Source organism: Diuraphis noxia, unplaced genomic scaffold, assembly GCF_037042655.1.
Source record: "Diuraphis noxia isolate RWA-SAM2 unplaced genomic scaffold, SU_Dnox_SAM2 contig0002, whole genome shotgun sequence".
NCBI classification, from domain to species: domain Eukaryota; kingdom Metazoa; phylum Arthropoda; class Insecta; order Hemiptera; family Aphididae; genus Diuraphis; species Diuraphis noxia.
The window spans coordinates 86,148,802-86,169,141 of NW_028301712.1; the positions used below are offsets into that span (position 1 = coordinate 86,148,802).

Below are 20,340 nucleotides of genomic sequence, written 5' to 3' on the forward strand. Positions count from 1 at the left end.
TTTCTATTATTGTGGATAGGAAAACATTTTGGATGGTGGCAAAAATAGTAGCGAATATAGTGATTAATTGTAAAATAGGAATGGACCACCTGCAAGCTATGTCTGTGCACGCCTATGTACAGGTTAAATTATCAAACTTAAATAAAGGACCATACAAAAATACATTTCTTGAAGAAATAATGTAAATAAATCATTATACATAGTACATACCTATAAAGATACTGTAATATGTACCTAAGTACCTATAATATATCTTTCTGTGTTATAAATATATTTAGAAATAATTTTTAAACACAAGTGATTTTTTTATTTTATTAAAGTACTGTGTATTACAATAACATATTAAGATGTTCGTTGTGTGAATTGTAATACTGTATAAGTCTCTTGCATACAACTAAAAAATTTTACATTTCTAACATCATAACATTCATAATTAATTCCATTAAACTATTATATAAACATATGAATATAATTTATACACCTTTATACAAATATAATAATTTATGGTATGTTTAATAATGTAAAACAAATAAGCTGGTAACCAAATCTCTATTGACATGCAAAGTTATCAAGAACATTTTTAATTTGAATATTCAAGGTAGTACCTATCGGTAGATAAGTTATTAGTTGTATTAATTATAAATTAAATATAAAATCTCATTAGATATATTTAAGACAAATTGTTAGACAGCAAATAGAAATGTTTGCACATTATACTAAAGAGTCGGATTTATGTAGTTAAACATTTAAAATATCATGAATATTTGAAATATCTTATAATACTTTCAATACTTAAGACCTAAGTTTCTGGTGAGCTTAATTCTAAATAAAAATAAATTATTTTTTATTTTTTATAAATTTAAACCAATATATTTTATAACTGTTACTAATTTATTACAATATTAAACAAATGCAAAACTTAATTTAATTTTAATTTATAACATGTTAATAAACAAATTTGTTTCATACAATCTTAACAATAATTTGGGTGTAACACGATTGCGCCCGGCTTACCTTTTTCCATTCAAAAAACGCAATACGATTGCGCTCAACCAATTAGCAATATTGCGCTCGTCTATAACCTTTTTTACCTGCATAAAACGCAACACGATTGCGCTCTTAATAATTTTCCTTCCCAATTTTACAGGCTTAGGACTGACAACAAAATTAAATTGTTGGCTTGGTTAAAAATTTTGAGTTACAATTTTTTTTTTTTAATAATAATACTCTAATAGTAACTCTAGCATAGATATTTCTTTTTAATTAAAAATGTCCAATTAAATATTTTTTTAAATTTATTAATTATAATAATAATAAGAATAAAAATAATACAAATGTATAAATTACAATTTTGTGGCACAAAATTTTGGTCCCATTACTTTCAAATATTCTAGCAGAGATATTTCATTTTTTTCTAATTTTGTCCATGTTTCCGTTATAAATGTCAATAGAACCAAGTCCGACTGTATTTTTAAATAGTGTACTAGAAAATTGTTATATAACATATACATATACGGGACAAACACATATATATATATTAGAGCGCAATCGTGTTGCGTTTTATACAGGTAAAAAAGGTTATAGACGGGCACAATATTGCTAATTGGTCGAGCGCAATCGTATTGCGTTTTTTGAATGGAAAAAGGTAAGCCGGGCGCAATCGTGGTTCACCGAATAATTTAATGTCTATACTTCATTTCTCACAATCATAATTAATTTCAAAAATGATCAAATGGTTATCCAGTAATATCACTCAGTATGTCATCCATCTGAAATTGACAAAGATGAAATATACAAATGAACTGAAGAAAACTTAATTGAGTGTCCATGTTATACATTGATATCTTGCCTATCTTGGTCTATCTGGAGCTTGGAACCCCTCCTTTGCTATTTACAACAAAGAAACAAATGTACTTAATTGTAATTCTTGTAAATATATTTTAAGTGTAACCATATAGATCATATTGTGTAACTCAACTACCACAAATTATGTGTTATTGATTTATTTTGATAACTCCTTGGAGGACAAACAGTATATTGCCAATATGACATACTGACATAGTTAATATATGTGTAGTTGTATCATAGGCGTGCGCACGGGGTATGCAGGGTATGCCGCTGCATAGTCTGCGGCTTCATGTAAGGGGCCCATGTTTACCATACCATCAAAGCATTTTTAATAATGTCTTTTATGGCGGGTATTAAAAACAAAAAATTATAACATTTTTTTTTTAAATTTTCGCTGCAGTAAAGAAGCTAAGTAGTATATTTGCAAAAATTAAGATTGTTAGATCGAGTCTTATATGTGGTAAAAGAAAATATTAATAACGGCTTAGAATCGTTTTTTTTAGAATAAATTTTAAAAAAAAAGCGGGTAAGTCGTGGATGTCGCTCTGCTGTACAGTAGGTTACTGTAATGGGTGGGATTAAATTTGAATTCAATGATAGGTATCATTGAATACGAAAAACGATTCTGAACGGAGATGATTTGTTTGACTCGTTTGAGGATAAATCGTTATCGTTACGCGATTTCAAAAAAATTTAAAACTCAAATGCTCAAAACATTTTTCCTATAATAACGCTTCAAATTTTCTCTATAGTTATTTGAAGCAAAACTTATGGAAAACTTAGTGTTGAATTTATTAACCTTAGATATAAATAGAAACATTTTTATGAATTTTTAACTTAAAAATTACTTGCAAATTTTCGCGTTTTCGACAGATTTCGTAAAAATTTGAACTATGAATGCTTGTAAAAAAAAATTGTGACCAACGATTTTCGATTTTTTTAAACTACAATAAGAACCACTCATAAAGAGCCTTGTATTAAATTTTCAAATTTTTTTGGCCATCCAAAATTTTTTTATCGAAATTTCGAAAAAAATTCTCAGAAAAATCGAAAATATCAGTGGTCTATAAATAGCTCAAAAAAAGTCGAAATATTTTGAAAATTTAACTGTATATAGATAACACTGACATTAACATTTGGTGAAAATTTCAAGTATTTACAGTGATTAGTTTTTGAATTACAATCATATAAAAAAATCGATTTGGTCGAAAACTGGTTTTGCGTAAAAATTCCCGTTTTTCCGTCATTTTTTTTTTGTTTTTCTCGATTTTTTTGAAAACTGTTGGAAAATGTTTACTTTTGACCTCTATAATGCACCAAGGATATTCACTTTTACATCGGAAACCACCCCCAAAGTTAGAAATTGGAGCATTATTTCGACTAGTTATGCTGTACACAGACACAAAAAAAAAAAAAAACACACATCATTGTAAAATCAATACATTCCTCACTTCGTTCAGAATCTAAAATTGAAAAAATTTTTGTGAGGGGCCCTATGTTTCTTGTTGCATAGCCTGCGAATAAAGTCTGCGCACGCCTATGAGTTGTATGCATAATATATTAGGTACAGTGTGAACTTGTATTATTTTTTTATTTCATAGGCTATTTTGGTCATAAGTAATTATATTACTATACTTTCTATATTATTATACTATATTCCAAATAAGTTTGGAAAAACTGTGCAGCCTCTGATGATAGGACTGCTGTGATTGGCTAGTAGTTAACAACCGCTAACGAGAGTGCAAACTCCGAATGTTCTATTGTCGAAATATTGAATTTTTAATACTTGTTAAGTGTTTCTTTACAATTTAATAAATATGTTCAAGCTGTCTGTACTATTAAAACTGGATACTGGTTCAACAAAATTTTAACACCTACAAATTAAAAGCTTGTTAAAAATATTTCAATGCACCATATATTTTCTCTCAGACCTAAGATAAACATAACAACCAAATTTGCGCACAGCAGATCCAATTTTGTAATGTTAGCTTTAATATTAGAATTAACATAGAATCAAAATTGAAAGAAAAAATGTTTTTCAAGTAAATATTTATTTATATTTTATTTTTAAATGAAGTTATGGGTATTTAAAATTTGTAACATATATTTTACATTGTTATTTATTTATATATTTATCATGACTAAACGGGCTGAGCACTTTGGACACAAATATCAATCCACGCACACATTTAGATATACCATAATAAAACTGTATCACATAATATCAGACAATATAATAATATGACCATACAAATAACTCATTTTTAAATTAAAATATCGTTAAAATTCTCTATGGTTCCCACAATAACATTTTTAGCTTTTAATTTTAGAATTCACTTTAATATTAATGTTTTTATAACTTGAACTAGAATCCTTAAAATGTATACTTTGTCTGTAGAATTGCCTTTAAGAAAATCATCATCTGAAAAATTGTCAATTCATTGGCTGGACTTCCTAATTCCTAGTAGGTGGTACATCATGTATTTCAGTTTTGAGAACCATGATATAATACATTGTGTGAACTAAAAACAGTAACAGTCAACAGACAACATGCAGTTAACTATTAAGTGGCGTTTAACAAACATTTAAAATTTTAGAGACCTCAGATATTTACTTACTTATGTGTACCGTGACTCGTGAGTATCACTACCGTGAACAGCTCAAGTCTAACGTCTATAAAGACTACTAACACTATATAGTCTATAGTCATTGTTCATTAATCAACATAAACAATAATATTAATGACCTAGTCAGTCTTTGATAAGAATGTGTACATCGGATTGCCTGTATAAGTTCTAAACATATTAGAAAATAATATATTGGATATTTAGATGTATAGCATGGTAAAAGGACATTTCGCACACACCGTTTCATCCCCGTCAAAAAAACGAGTCCACGGCATAGACGTATTAAGAATATATTATTTCTTAATATGTCTATGGTCCACGGACATTTCGTCCCCGTCTATTATTAGAATAGGACATTTGGCCCACATGAATAATTATGTATACTAGTATACTTATTTCACGGATAATATCATATACTAATAAATAATAATATACCTTATTAGTATATTATGCGAGTATTTATTTAGCTACCCATGAAACGTTTAGTGCCAGGTATTTTTAATCACCAAATACAAATACAAATCGCTTTTTTTAAACTTAAAATTTCAATTATTTTTAAAACGTTCAATTTCAATATAATTTATATTAATAGGTGGTGATGACCACATTAGAAGTAGGTATAGACGACCAAAAACACATTTAATTGACTTTGACTTTATTTGAAAATTGACTATGACAATGTTATCCAAATACAATATTCACCAACCAACAAATGTTTGATAACTGTACATTTGTAAATGTACCTGTTATATTTTTATATAGGCACTTATTTTGTTTTAGTTTATTAATGTAGAACGTAAAAAGTTTTTTAAAAATGTTATAATATAATGTGGCCATCCCCACATATTAATATCAATTATATTGAAATTGTGCGTTTTAAAAAGAATTGAAATTTAAGTTAAAAGTAAGCAATATACAATTTGATGTAGTACCAAAGTTGAAATACCTAAATTTGATTGGACTAAATACTGTGTGTTATTTTTACCGATCAATCCTGAAGGTAATCATTGGACTTTATCTATTATGGACTTCATTTTGGGATGTGTGTTTTACTTGGATCCTACGCGTCCAGAATCAGGTTACTTATACTTACCTCAATTAAAAATAGGCTGGTAAGTCGTGGATTTAGCTCTGCTGTACAGTAGGTTACAAGTGGGTTACTGTAATGGATCGAATTAGATTTGAATCCAATGATATTATATCATTGTATACGAAAAACGATTCTGAGCGAAGACGGTTTATCTGTCTAGGATATATTATAGATTATTAAAAATTTTCAAATCTTAGATTTCAAAAGAAAAATTTTTATGAATTTCTAGAATAAAATAATTTACGAATTTTCGTGATTTTTACGTATGTTGTCAAAATTAAAATTTGAATGCACGTAAAAAAAAAATGTAGCTATAGATTTCTTTTATTTTTCAACTGCTATTGCAAAGCTATATTATGACTTATGAGCCTTGTATTAAATTCTCAAATCTTAGAATTAAAAAGAAAAACTTTTATGAATTTCGATCTAAGATGATTTGAACATTGCCGTAATTTCTATGTATTTAGTCAAAATAATAACTGTAAATGCTTATAAAAAAAATTGGTGACTATATATTTCTTTTATTTTTCAAATGCTATTGTAAAACTATTTTAGGAGCCTTGTATTAAATTTTCAAATCTTAGGTATAAAATGAAAATTTTTTATGAATTTTTAGGATAAAATAATTTATGAATTTTCGTGATTTTTATATAATATGTTGTCAAAATGTATATTTTAACATAATTTATAGGTTATAACTGCTGAAGTAATAGCCAATGTTTATAGTACACAGGGCCAGGACATGTGATATGAATTGGGAAGTGGAAACAAATATCTAGTTCAGACATTTAGAGTAGTAATGGCAATTGGATTCATTAATATTCAGACATTGAAAGAAGCTTTATGATTTAAGGATTCAGAGTTTCCTTTATTTGATAATATGCCAAATTCTCCATCTGGTGCAAAATCCTTATACATGAGTAAATATCTTATACATAATAATTTATGTATACCTAATTAATTATTGTTATTGGTATTTTTAGCTATTTATGGTGTCATTGTTATAAAGATATTCATGAGAGCAAGAGCATGCAAATTGAAAAGCGAGAAAATATCAATAATCTATCATAAATGCAATATTCACCTTCAGGAAACCATGGAAGTGGCACAGGAAGGATTTACTAACCACTATTTAAGGGATTCAGAGTTGCCTAGTTTTGATGTTCCAAAAGCTCACACTTCAAAATCAATACCATCTGCAGGTATATTTTAATTCCATATTTAATAATTATCAATTCAAATTTTTTTAAAGTAATTTTTTTTATAGATGATCAGTTTTCACCTTCATTATTTGCCTCACTATCAAATTTCCCATCATATCAAATTCTGTCAAATAACCGTGATTAATCAAAAAATTTATAAGGTAATTAACAAAAATATTTATTAATTATTTTTAAGTATTGCTTTATAAATAATACATTTATTCATAAAATATAGATTGGTAATAAAACAACTGATGATATTACAGTTACAAGAACATTGGAAAACCAATGATTTGCTCAATAAATTGTTGTTGACCAGATCAGAAAAGCATGCTACGGTATCTCACAATTTCAACCGAGAACAATTTACTAATACTGCTGTCACTTTAAATGACATTCAACATTTAGATGAATCTTTAAAATGAGCTGCATCAAGATATTTAATTGTATGCAATGATTAAATAATTTTTTATATGAGTTTAACATTTGATGAATTAACAATATAATTATAATTGTTGATTTTTTTTATTTGATTGAACAGCTCATGCAATGAGGTTGTTTCACAATTGAAGATACTACTGCTTAAATGCTTAGATTATTGTTTACTGTCCAATGTGGCTCATTATATAATTATGAGGGGAAAAATTCAAACAAATTTGCTTTTATGGATCAAACAATTCATGGCATTATTATTGGTAACTATTATTATTATAATAATAATTACATATAAAAATATTTAAATAATCAAATTGTTTTGCTGTAAAATTAGATATTAATATATTTTTTTTTTTAGATACAGCCATGTTTAAGCATCTCAACGGACAATGATACAGAACAAAAAGTAGTAAGAAAAATAAAAAGTTTGGTGGAGGTTAGCCAACAAGAATTAATAATAAAATAGGGGGAAATATGAAACAAAACCATAATTGTATATTCTTAGCCATTAAAATAGGTACTTAGTTAAATGTAAAAAGACAGAATGTATGTATGTATGTATACAGTATACAGTAAGGTATGTATGCTATTATACTAATATAACTGAAAAATACTAATTTTCTAATGTTAATTTTGATAACCTTATGTTAATTTTGTATTTGTGATTTTTCATAGCATATATAAGTGATGGTTTTTAAATGCAAACTATGTTATTTTTTAGTTAAATTTTATAGTAAAATAGTATTTTTAGTCTTATTTATAGTCGTGAATTATCTAATCGCATTAAATTGTTATGTATTTATTATCGTATTAACACAAATTTTATTTCTTAAAAAATTGTATATAATATTGATTTTTAGGATAAAAACTGTAATTCAATAGCAATCATGTATACTTTATAAGTAATGTTGAAAATAATTAAGATAAAATAAATTTTATTTTTGCATATTTACTATTTTATAAGATATATTTCCACATAATAAGAGCATAAATGTATATTTCTAAGGGACCGGAGTTCCACCAGTTACGGGCTTGATTGCATAGATGACTATTAAATACAAATTAATTTGTGGTACACATTAATTTGGTCTAATACTGAAGTGTTTATTGTGAACATAAACAATAACATTATTATAACAAATAACAATATAATAACATTATTAAATTATTTGTTGGTTGTCATCCGATTCATAGAGAATAATTTGATAAAAAGAATCCATATGAAACCTTTTACATTTTAATTTCTTTTAAGTTAAATAAACATAACTATTCTACTGATGTAACTGCCTTCTACCTACTTTCATGTAACTGTTTAATACTTATATTTGATATTTATTATGACAGTTAAATCATTTTAAAGAACAAGGCATTATATATAATACTATTAATACTACATGATATTATTGTATAATCATTACCTTAATTTTTAGTTTTGTATTCTGTTTAACAATATATTTTATATAGCATGGTATAATGTACATTATTGTATTTACTGATTACCCATTAAGGCATTAACGTAATTAATAAAAAAATAACTTTAAGAAGGCCTAATAGTTAAGGTAAAAGTATACAATAGATAAATTAAGTCTTAAACTACTCAAGATCAGGTAAAGATTACAGAGCTATTAATTAAATGCAAGAAAATCGTGGGTAATCTAAATATCACAGTCATTTATCACTTGATATGTTATAAATAAAACTAATTGCTAAATGGTTAAGTATCCAATATCATTGAAATTAAGAACCTATATGTATATTTTATTCAGTTGTGTATTTGTAGTTGTGTGTGTATCAAGGGGAGTAATCAAGAGGCTGCCTCTGAGTTTTTTATGACTTGGTGTAACCACTGTACCCTGGTAGGTAATAACTAATAGCCCATAGCTCATAGGATATAATTTAGTATTAACTTAAACAGTTAATTACAAATATTTCAGTTATTGGAGCTGCAAGGTGTGAGAAACATTAAATCACAAAACAATTAATTAGATTAAACTATCCTCTGAAAACTTTATCATGCAACTATAGAATATTAATTCTAGGATGCAAATATGCAATATCTTACTAGTTTTAATTATTTATATTAACTAAGCGTACTTAAAAATTATCTATTTGAATAAATTAATGAATCAACGAATATTGTTTGAGTTATAAAAATATAATAAATATTTGAACTTGGCGGCCAGAGATATTTATAATTTGTTGTTTATTCCAAGCCGAATAGATATGACACATTTCTTTCATGATACTGATATAAACATTTTTTTTTCTAGTGATATAAACCGTTTTTATTTACTGTCTGGTAGTTGACTGTTGACTATTATTAATTTATTATTGTTATTAAATATTATCACAAAACCGCGGCTGTACGGTCGTACAGATTTTGGAACTGAAATTTATCTCCGCGTTACAATAATACTTTTACAAACATAATATTTATATGATTTTGATTTATTTCTGATTTATTACGACTTAGTTAATCGTGCGCGTGGGTGTGTTTGTTTGTAAAATATGCGTTTATGCTCGCTGTGTAACTACTTTAGTTTTAGTTAGTTGTCTTTGACAAACACTGTTCATTGTTCGGTCCGATGATAATGATGTTGACTTCCCTTGTTTTGTTTGATCGATCGATGTGCAGACAAATCTGAGGGAGATCAAATTCATTGTCTTGGTGCATTTATCTAGCTGTGTCCGTGCTGAGATGCCATCGCATGAAGTCCTACCCCACAGATTATCTATGTAAACTCTTGTCATCAACCATTTACGGTAATGTTTGTATTACATATTATGAAGTAGGTATCATTGTTATACTTAACAATTGTTTTTCTATAGATGATGATAAACGTTTCAGTAACTAATCTTACTAACAATGCCGCTTCCACTCCACTAGCGCCAGTAAAGTCTGTGGCAGTTCCACATCCGCCTGTCCAATTCAGTCCACTTACTGTTGTTATCATTGTTATTGTTGCTTGTTTGATGCTCGTTGGTGTGAGTGCCTCTCTTCCCTGGTCTATTTGTTTTAATTACTTGACAGTGATGTTTGTAGGTAATAATTGTAATTAGAAGGAAAAGAAGACTTGACAGGCTACGGCATTCATTGATACCTTTCTATTCGTTTGATGCTAACGAAGAGGAAGACTGGGACTCTGATCTGTTACAAAATGAAGGTGGAACTCAGTCCATTCGTGTAAGTGGTTCCTAATATTCATAATTTTAATTTTCAATATAATTAAATAGGTACCACCTAAACATATTGTTTCATTAAAAATAGTGTTCTAAACATATACCTTGATAATTTTTCACAAATACTATTAAATAAACTGAAACAACTATGTTGTTTGGTCTTAAGTATATAATTGAAATATTTGAATAATTATAAGTTTTATAAATTATTAATAGTCATATAAAATAGTTCTTACTGATTATTTGTTCTGTATGCATTTATTGTCAAATATTTTATAAACTTTTAAATTCAAAATTACATACTTCTTTACTGTGTTAAGCATAGGCGTGTCTAGACCTTTGATGCAGAGGGTGCAACCTGGTGCGTACCCAAGGGACTAATGGGCCCTAGCTCCCTTTTTTGAATAATTTTTCTTAATAATTCATGGTGCCACTTGAAATTGCAGAGGATGCAGGACACAGGTGCATACCCTGCACCCCCCATGGACACGCCTATGGTGTTAAGGATTGTATGTATATAATATTATTTACTCTTTTTTAGCTGCTGCTGTAATATAATTAGTGATGCTACATTTACACAAACAATACTGATAATTTACTTTTAATTATAACCCGTAGCATTTAGAATTATTTATATTTTCTATAATTTATATTTTGTAGCAGAAATATACTAGAACTTAATTACTTCCAGTTTTCAAACATAACTAGTAACTTCTATATTATGTAAGATGTAAGATGTAAATGTAAATTAATTCATTTTATATTAAACACAAGTTATTCAGAGCTCAGAGGTTCTTTGATTACAAGTCACTACATATATTACTTAATAAAACTGTATACATTTTTTCTTAACATTTAATCGTTATACTGTTATGTATAATGTTTTATTGGATATCTTTTAGCAGCATAATCAAACATTTAGACACGAGGGCAGTTTCCACAGCTGGCATGAGAGATTTAGCCCGATTCAAAGGTTTTTTAACTTTTTTTTTCCAAAAGAATAAAATAATAACAATTGCTTGATATTGTACTGTATCAAATAACAAAATAATTGATTTTGATTTCATGTATACACATTTTAGTCATCTATTCTCAGTAGAATCACCTATAGTATCTATGAGTAGATGATAATATTAAAGTACACTATATTCTATTTCTTCACTAGATATACCACTGTAATAGCCTGACTTATAGTAAGTAGTATAGTTCAATTTTGCTAAAACGTTCTTGTCTATAGTTTATATGTATTTGTTATTTCATAAAAGTTTCTATTTTATCACCATAAACATTGTTTGCTTTGATTTAATATTATTTTATTTTATTTTCAGTTAATTATATTCAATTTATTTTGGTAACTATAAATAAAGAAAAAATGTTAACTTTAATTTTTCATATTTGGCTAACCAAACCATAATAATTAACTCTTACTCTTATAATATCTATTTTATATTTAATTTAAAATAATAATACAATTATTTTATTTTATTTTTATTTAATGGGATGAATTGTTCATAAATTGTATCTAACAATAGCTTTTATGTTATAATTTAGATGTAGCTAAAAGTGTTGTATTTGATTGTAATCCAGTGATACAGTTGTTTGCTTGTAGTTTTGAATTGAGTTAATTTTGGCATCTAGCATCGTCTTTGATTCAATATGATTGTGAAAATATTAATATTGATGCCATTTCCTTTTTTCAATTAATTTTTTTGATTTAATAATTTTCAGAGCTATGGATCGGTCGAACTAAACATGATGGCTACAGAGATAAAAAGCAAAAAAGGATGATTATTATGATGAAAACGTATCTGTTTCTTTTACCATCTGTGTCATACAATTTTAATATTAGTTATTTGTAAATGGTATATTGTCTGGCCATGGTAAAGTATAAGTTTGCACTTTCCATCCATCACAAACCTAATTTCAAATCTTATGACAATCACTGTGTCACTTTAAAATACAACCTTATCCCATTTATATTGGGATGATCTGTTCAAACTATGATCGGACAACGCTAATGTGTGAGATTATTAATTGTGTTTATTGAATTTGTAATTTTTTAATGTGGTAATGTTGTTGTTGTTGTTATTGTTGTTGTTGTTATTGTTAGAATTTTTTAAAATATACTTAACTGTGTATAATTATATAATTAATAAGTTTACACACATACACACACCAACCACAAGCTTGATGCTCAATATATTCATATACTTAAAATATTTTTAATTTTATGGCTTTTGGTAGCACTTGCTCATCGTGCTCTCACTACTTATATTTATTTTTCATAAGCATATTATAATTTTTATAATATTTATGTGTTATGCCTACTTATTGTATACTTGCATTATTGATTTAAAAACTGGTCAGTCTTCTGATAGTAATAATCAACTTAAATATGTAATTGCAGATAAAAGATACATGTCTTGTACCGATTATTTTGTACAATGTTGTCAACCATGTTAGTTAATGAGTTTAACAAACATTAAGTTAATGGCTGCAAGATTTTTTTTTATATGAATTCAAAATGTATACTCGTAACATTATAATAAGTCTGTGTAACAAAACAAACAATTCATGTCTGATTAAAAATTGTTGTTAGTTAAATAAATATAAAAATGACTGAATTAGTTTATTAGTCACTTATCATAGGGAGTTAAATTGCTAAATGTTTTTATAAAAATATGTATTGTTTTGATTAAATTTTACCGTTATTTGCTTATGTCTGTTTTCTTTAATTTTATTTAAGATAAAATTTTTTTTCAACTGGTGCTTCTTAGAGCTGATAAACGCAATTATGTTCAATGACGCTGATCACAATATATTTTGTCTCTATTATAGATATTATTATTACTCGCCTACAATCATAATGAAATAATGTGTGATATTTTCTTGTGTGGCTAACTTTTCCTAAAGGGATAGTGGTGTGTTGTTGGTATGCACTATACAATGAATTTAAAAGAAAAAACTACTGTAAAATTTACAGTGTAAATAGTGTAAAACTGTAATACTTCATAATAAAGTAATGACAAAGTAAATCATGATGTTAATTGCTAAGTCTAAAAAGTCAAGCTCTAATCTCTAAGAGTGAAAAACTATATGTACTATTTAGTAAGCAGTACAAGATTAATATGTACAGGTTAGGTTAGGAACAATTTGGAAAAATTGGGAAGTAAGTCCGCTATATAGTATAGGTGAAGACTTTTCCTTGTTGTTCAGTAAATTAATAAATTGCTCAATTAGTTTAACAGATTCAAATTAATTCAATGTTTAAATCATTTAAGTATAAAAAAAAATGATTCTTAGTTAAACAGTTGAAATTTCAAATAAACATTCCAAAAAGAGCCAACAAATTTTAAAAACTATACCATTTCTACAAAATACTAAAAGTATATTTGAAGTTTCTACGGTTATTCATGTTTGTCTAAAATATATGTTACAGTAATAATATTCCTGTTTTTTTTTTATTCCGAGTGATGAATGTTTTTTAATTTCTGTCATAAGCTCATAGCCTTTTACAAATTTCACTAATGAACTTAAATATTCGATTACATTTTGTTAAAATCTAGCATTGAGTGCTGCTAATACAGTAACATATTTTATTTCATTATAAATATTATGTATAAATTTGTCCTTAACTGGTGGAGGTAAATCTTATTCACTGCTTTGAATAAATCTTTTTGGTGTTTTGTTAGATCTGTAATTTTTTGGATGCTAATCAATATTTAGTTCTCTTGCTAAGATTTAAATTTCTAACTATAATAGTCTTAAAAACCACTTTCTCTGTGCTGTTCAATTGGTGAAAATATGTGTTTAATTATTATTATTTTGTCAATCTTAATTCGATTATAATCATGATAATAATATAATCAGTACTTGAATTAGGGGTGGTGTACAGGGGGACGGAGCTCTCCTACAATTTATTTTTTGCATACCACAATTATATTCTTTCACAAGAGCGGGGGGATGGTAAAAACTTGTGTCCAAAATAATTTTCATTAAAATGTGGATTTCAATTGTATAACGATAATAAATTTTGCAGTTTTTGGTATTAAAATTATTTTTGTTATTATAGTTTAATTTACTATCATTTCTTTTCTGTGGTGCTATATTTTTATTTTTATTATTTGCTTATCATTTAATTATAATATCCCAATGTTTTTTTATACAGGTAATTTATTGTACACATCTGTCATCTGTTAACTGATATAATGTGTTGTCGTGTTGATCAAAATCTGTGTAGGTTAAAAGTAGTATTCAAAATAAAGTAAGGTTGGCGATGGTGGTGGGGGGGTCTGTGTTAAATACCCAATTATGCATTTGGACAGTGGCGTATACAAGGGGGGTGTTTGGTGGATATGACACCCCCCTTGAGCCGTATCATATATTAAATTATTATTGCATATATATTACAATATACATTATTATATATAATAAAATAGGAACATAGGTAAATCGTAAATACAATATGAAATATAAAATAATGCACAATACTAATTATTATTTTAATTAAATTACATATATACAGGTTAACAATATCGCGATTGCGGCGATTAAAATATTTAAAAATAAGTGTATTCCTTTCATTTCTGGACAATTTAGTGCAACAATTAAATGACCGATTTATAAACCAAAAAAACTATTATATAGCTGGCTTTTATTTTCTCATTTCTAATAAAAATTATAATCAACAAGCTATCAAAGATTTAAGTGAGTTTTATTCTAATGTTATTGATCAAGAAGTAATTGAAACAGAGGTAAAGTTATGGCATACACATTTGAAAAATCTAAGCATAAAAAGTGTTCTTGACGCTCTTGATAAGTACAATAAAGACCTATTTCCAAATGTTTTTAAACTCCTTCAAATATTTGCAATATTGCCTGTCACATCATGTGAACCTGAAAGAAGTTTTTCTACATTAAAATGAATAAAAACATATCTTATAAATTCTATTGGCCAGTTAAGACTTAATGGATTAGCATCTTTAAATATTCATCCGTCATCGTGAAGTCGAAGTAATACAAAAATTGTCATTCAATCAAAAACGACGAACGGATTTTATTTTATAATATATTATTTTTTTTCATTATTATATACTGACCATACCATACAGACATTATGAATACATATTAATTAATTAAAATAAAAGTTTTAGTTTGTACGTATTATATATAATATTTAAAATTTATAATTAACAACCCCCTTCAGAAAATCCTAGCTACGCCACTGCATTTGGAACGCAGTTTTTGAATTGTTGAATTGAGCTCCTCTACTTAATTTTTCCCAATTCGAGCACTAGTGGCGGTTATAAGGGGGGGGTGATAGGTGGATCGCCCCCCCCCCCTTGGTCCGTGTTTTTTATACCTAATAAATTATTATTGAAATTTTATAATAAATTATTGAAAGAAGTATTAATCATGGTACTATTTTTTTGTGTTTCTAATTTATAAAAATAGTGTCAGCAATTTGTAAAGTTGTCTTGCGCAATATAATACGGTATATTTTCAAATAATTATTGTAGTACATTTTATTAATTTTTGTTATCATAGTAGATATATGTACGTATTATGTTATTCGGAACGTCACGTGTCATTGTTTATATATGTATATAGTATATATATTATATATGGCTGCTAGGAATAATCTCATTAATGTAATGGATTTGAGGATTTCCCATTCTGATATTACGATAATTTTAAGAGGTCGCTACACCCGACACCCGTATGTGTTGTCTCCGTCTTACAAGTGCGTAACATTGCAAAACTGCTTCGCGCGGTAAAGAACCGAGAGAGATACAGTTATAACTAAGAAACGAAATGTTCACCACATAAAAAGAAGAATTTTGTCTGTGCAATATCGTTTTTATTTTTTCGATATCACTTATACAAAAAAAATTCTTATTGTTTTATTATACATTAATTTTGTGTTTTTTAAGCATGAATAACTATTTTTGTAGTTCGGATATCGAAAAAATAAAAACGATATTGCACAGACAAAATTCTCCTTGTTATGTGGTGAAAATTTCGTTTCTTAGTTATAACTGTAGCTTTCTCGGTTCTTTCCCGCGCGAAACAGTTTTTGCAATGTTACGCACTTGTATAAGACGGAGACACGGATTAATATATTAATCCGTGGACGGAGACAACACATGCGGGTGTAGCGTCCTCTTAATATAAATCTAAATATAATATAATATAAATTTAATATCATAAACAGGGGCGGACTGACAGGGCGGGTAAGTGGCCTTACCCACCCAGGCCCTCTAGACAGTTTATGTTTGGGCCTCGAGCTATATTTGTTAAGTTTAATAATTTTTCTATTCCACACAGTAATCATTACCACGAAAAGTCGAAAACAAAGACTACAATATTACAATAGGTACTATTTACAAAAATTAAGTAACTGGAACAGTCAGACTGCAGCCGTGAAGGCTATGAAAGTTATTTTAGATTCATTTTTGGGATATGTGTAATTTATTAATTTTTTAAAACAATAATAGTAATTAGTATTAAAAATAGTGTTTAAATTAAAAACAATACATTTATTTTTGAATTTTTTTATTTTATTTGTATTGAAAAAGATTTAAGATTTAAATATTGAAGTAACTTGTTGTTTTACTATTTGGAACTTGGTTATATAAAAACAATTTTTTTTATTCATTTTATTTGTATAATAAAGTTTAAAAATTTTAATATTGAAGTAATTTGTTTTATTTTATTATGTTAAATTTTGTTGAGTATAAACCTACAGAATTTTTTCATTTTTTTATAAGTTCCTTAAAAAGTTATTTTATTTAAAATAAACATTGTAACATGAGTCTCTTGTCTGGTAGTTTTAAAACTTAATATACCCACTTGGGCCTTCAGGGCCTCAGTCCACCCCTGATTATAAATATAATAAACGCTGTATACTCATAAACTCACAAATATTATTACACGTTTTGCTAAACAAAAAAAAAGACATATGCTTTTATTGTAGATTTGTAGACAATCATCAATCATGTCATATCTTTTCAACTTTGACTACAATATTGTAGACATAATAATTGGAAATGTCAGATAGAATTATTATTATTAATTGTTTGAATCGTTTCGTTTACAATTATGTGGTGTCTATAATAGTATAATTATATGTTCAGTACAACTGTCAACTGCCAGGGCCGACCTTAGGTATTTTGCCGCCCGGTGCGATTTAAACATTTTTGTCCATTAATTATTAAATTATAATACGTATACCTACATTTGCATACAAATAAATTAATAAATTAATAAATACAAATGTTATCGTAATCATTAGGTATTTAAACTATATATAATACTAAACAAAGTTATACTCGTATACATGGTTCATAACAAGTACATAAAAATGAATTATCTATTGAAACTGCATTTTCTTGCTTTTTCATTAGCAAAATCTTTTACCATGTCAACGTCATTTAGTTGTTCTGCCAATTCATGCCTACATCTATTTCTTTTGCTAGTTCTGTTGCCTCTAGTATAAACTTCTCAAATGATTCATCGTCATTAGATCTGAAATTTGCAAAGTACATTAATAATCTTTCCAATAATTTTAATGCGGCACTTATGTCAACATTTATTTTTTGCATAAGCTTACTAACTGGGTTAATTTTGTTAAGCAAATCATACCAGAAAACAATAGAAAAAAGGAATTTAAAATTTTTGATATGCTTACAAAGGCATTCTGCTTCATATTTGGTCATTGCATCCAAATTATTGTTATCAAATATATCAAATAAAGCATCATAATATACAGAGTGTATCAGATAGAACTGACTAAAAAAAAAAAAATATGCTTATTAAACGTACAACAAAAATTGTGAAAATTATATAATTAATAACTAATTTAAGAAATATACTCATTTCAGAAATAATATTGAAAATAATATGTGAAAGAAGTTATAACGCTCCAAAGTAATTTATGCAAAAAAATATTGATATTTTAAAAAATTCTAAAAAATAAACTAATTGATTTAGATAAATATTTTTACCATCAAAATATTTCTTTTAATTAAATTTACAAATTGGCTATTTTGAATTTTTCCAACAAAAATTTAATCAAATTTAAATTTTTTTATATTGTACGTGTAGCTGAAGGATCTCTTAATCATAAACAAAAAAAAAAATTTAAAAATATTAATTAGAACAAAAGTTATTCTAAAAGTCAGTTCTATCTGTTACACCCTGTAGATATATAACTTTCGTCTACGACGTTTTGTTTTTGTTCATCAACGCAACATTGCAGAATTAGCAACTAAAGCCATCTCAATTTTATTAATATTTCCATCTACATATTTATGTGAAAAGGCGTTTTCTACTATGGCAAATTTGAAAACATCAAAGAGAAACAGACTTGAAACTGAAGATGATTTACGGATCGCGCTTAGTCAAATTGAGCCAAGATGGAATTTATTATGTGAAAACACTCAAGGACAAAGTTCACATTAAATTTTTTGTATCATATTTTCATTTTATTTTATATTTTCATATGAATTCTATACATTTTCAATTAATAATAACATTCTACCTATTAAAATGTAATTTTTATTTATTCAGTTTTAATAGTACTATTGCAAAGCATTAAGCAATTTGCGATTTTTTATAAAGCTTCCGTGGGTCGCGAAAAATGTAGGCCTAAAAATGTGGGTCGCAAGTCCAAAAAGGTTGAAGACCACTGGTCTACGTTATGTCGAAAAGCAATGACGCCCAGACAGGTTAGCAAGGAATGCAACTGCATGTGTTCTCGAGGGGTGTGGGTGTGTACTACTGCAGGTTTCACAGGGAAATAAAAAAATTTATAACATAAACTATAGTCTATACTAATTGATTTCTTTGAATTACAGTGAATAATAAGTGAAAATATTTGTTATAAATAAAAAATTGAGTGGGTGGGTGGCTAAAGGGTGTGCGCCACTGTGATGAAAAGGCTTATGCCGCTTAAGGGCGTCAATTCTACTCTCCCATCTTGTTTCACTTAATGGCTTCGTCATAATACCTATAGATGATGAAAATGACGAAAATAATTCTGGCAATTCCGCCGTATTCCGTACCTATGCCCATTGCTCGTCAGTCGTCCGAGATAAACATGCGAGGTTTAAAATATCGTTGTGATAGTGATATACGAGCGGTGATCGCCATGCAGTAATTTGTATTATATTTATTAATAGGTATTATATAAATAATAACTAAAAAAACAATAAATCCATAATATTTTTGCCGCCCCTAATTACCCATTTAAAATTGTCGCCCGGTGGTAATGCACCGTATGCACGTGCCTTGAGCCGGCCTTGTCAACTGCAGAATGGATGGTACATTTGAATATAGTTATAAATTTTTTACAGCTGTTTACTATGCGTCATCTATACATGGCTATTTTAATGGCCATCATATACCTTTAATCTTTTGTTTATTAAAAGCAAAAACTCAAAATATAATAATATTTGCGGTGTTTTAAATTAATAGTTGATCTTTGTATTCATAATAATTAGGTACTTGTTTGAGCCAAAGAAATGTTGTCATTGACTACGAAAAAGCTATAAGCATGTAAATCCATCTCGCCAAATATTCAAATTTATGGTTGTCGCTTTCATTTATTACAATCGTGTTATAGGTATGTTCAAACAGTAGTAAAGTGTGATGAAATATATAAAACCGAAAAATAATATGGAAATAATTAAAATTTGATTGATTTAAAATATATATTTATGTACATGACTTATGTAGTAATTATTGACTTATTATGTGAAATATATATTTATAATACCTAGAAAACAAAATACAACCAGTCAACAAATTCAAAAAATTTTTTGGGCGGAATTTACATGTACTTTTGTTACCTGTATTTGTTTTTTTTTTGTACGGAATTTCCATGCGCGGCTATGGTTTACAGTAAAAAACTTCAATTTTGACCTTCCATCGGTCAAAAAACTAGAAAATGTAAATA

General features: G+C 27.4%; 2 protein-coding genes across 7 annotated transcripts; both read left to right on the forward strand.

Annotated features, from left to right (window-relative positions):
* The first annotated feature begins 6,179 nt into the window (after positions 1-6,179).
* Positions 6,180-7,727, forward strand: LOC149059045 (uncharacterized). Of its 2 annotated transcripts, none has more exons than XM_089219938.1 (6): positions 6,180-6,485; positions 6,549-6,767; positions 6,833-6,928; positions 7,003-7,213; positions 7,309-7,462; positions 7,561-7,727. In XM_089219938.1, the coding sequence occupies exons 1-3, from the start codon at positions 6,446-6,448 to the stop codon at positions 6,910-6,912; spliced, it is 339 nt and encodes a 112-aa protein (XP_089076064.1). In that variant the 5' UTR covers positions 6,180-6,445; the 3' UTR covers positions 6,913-6,928; positions 7,003-7,213; positions 7,309-7,462; positions 7,561-7,727. The 2 variants fall into 2 exon arrangements, with proteins under 2 accessions (XP_089076064.1, XP_089076065.1); XM_089219939.1 differs by having other exon boundaries at positions 6,181-6,485; positions 7,034-7,213; positions 7,561-7,726.
* A 1,760-nt stretch (positions 7,728-9,487) lies between these two features.
* Positions 9,488-13,101, forward strand: LOC107169805 (uncharacterized). 5 transcript variants are annotated; one of them, XM_015519684.2, is made up of 5 exons: positions 9,489-9,965; positions 10,032-10,187; positions 10,246-10,386; positions 11,285-11,355; positions 12,111-13,101. In XM_015519684.2, exons 2-5 carry the CDS (start codon positions 10,032-10,034, stop codon positions 12,130-12,132), a joined length of 390 nt encoding a protein of 129 aa, XP_015375170.2. In that variant the 5' UTR covers positions 9,489-9,965; the 3' UTR covers positions 12,133-13,101. The 5 variants fall into 5 exon arrangements, with proteins under 5 accessions (XP_089076484.1, XP_089076485.1, XP_015375170.2 ...); XM_015519685.2 differs by having other exon boundaries at positions 9,490-9,965; positions 11,288-11,355; XM_089220358.1 differs by having other exon boundaries at positions 9,488-9,965; positions 11,285-13,101.
* The last annotated feature ends 7,239 nt before the right edge of the window (positions 13,102-20,340 follow it).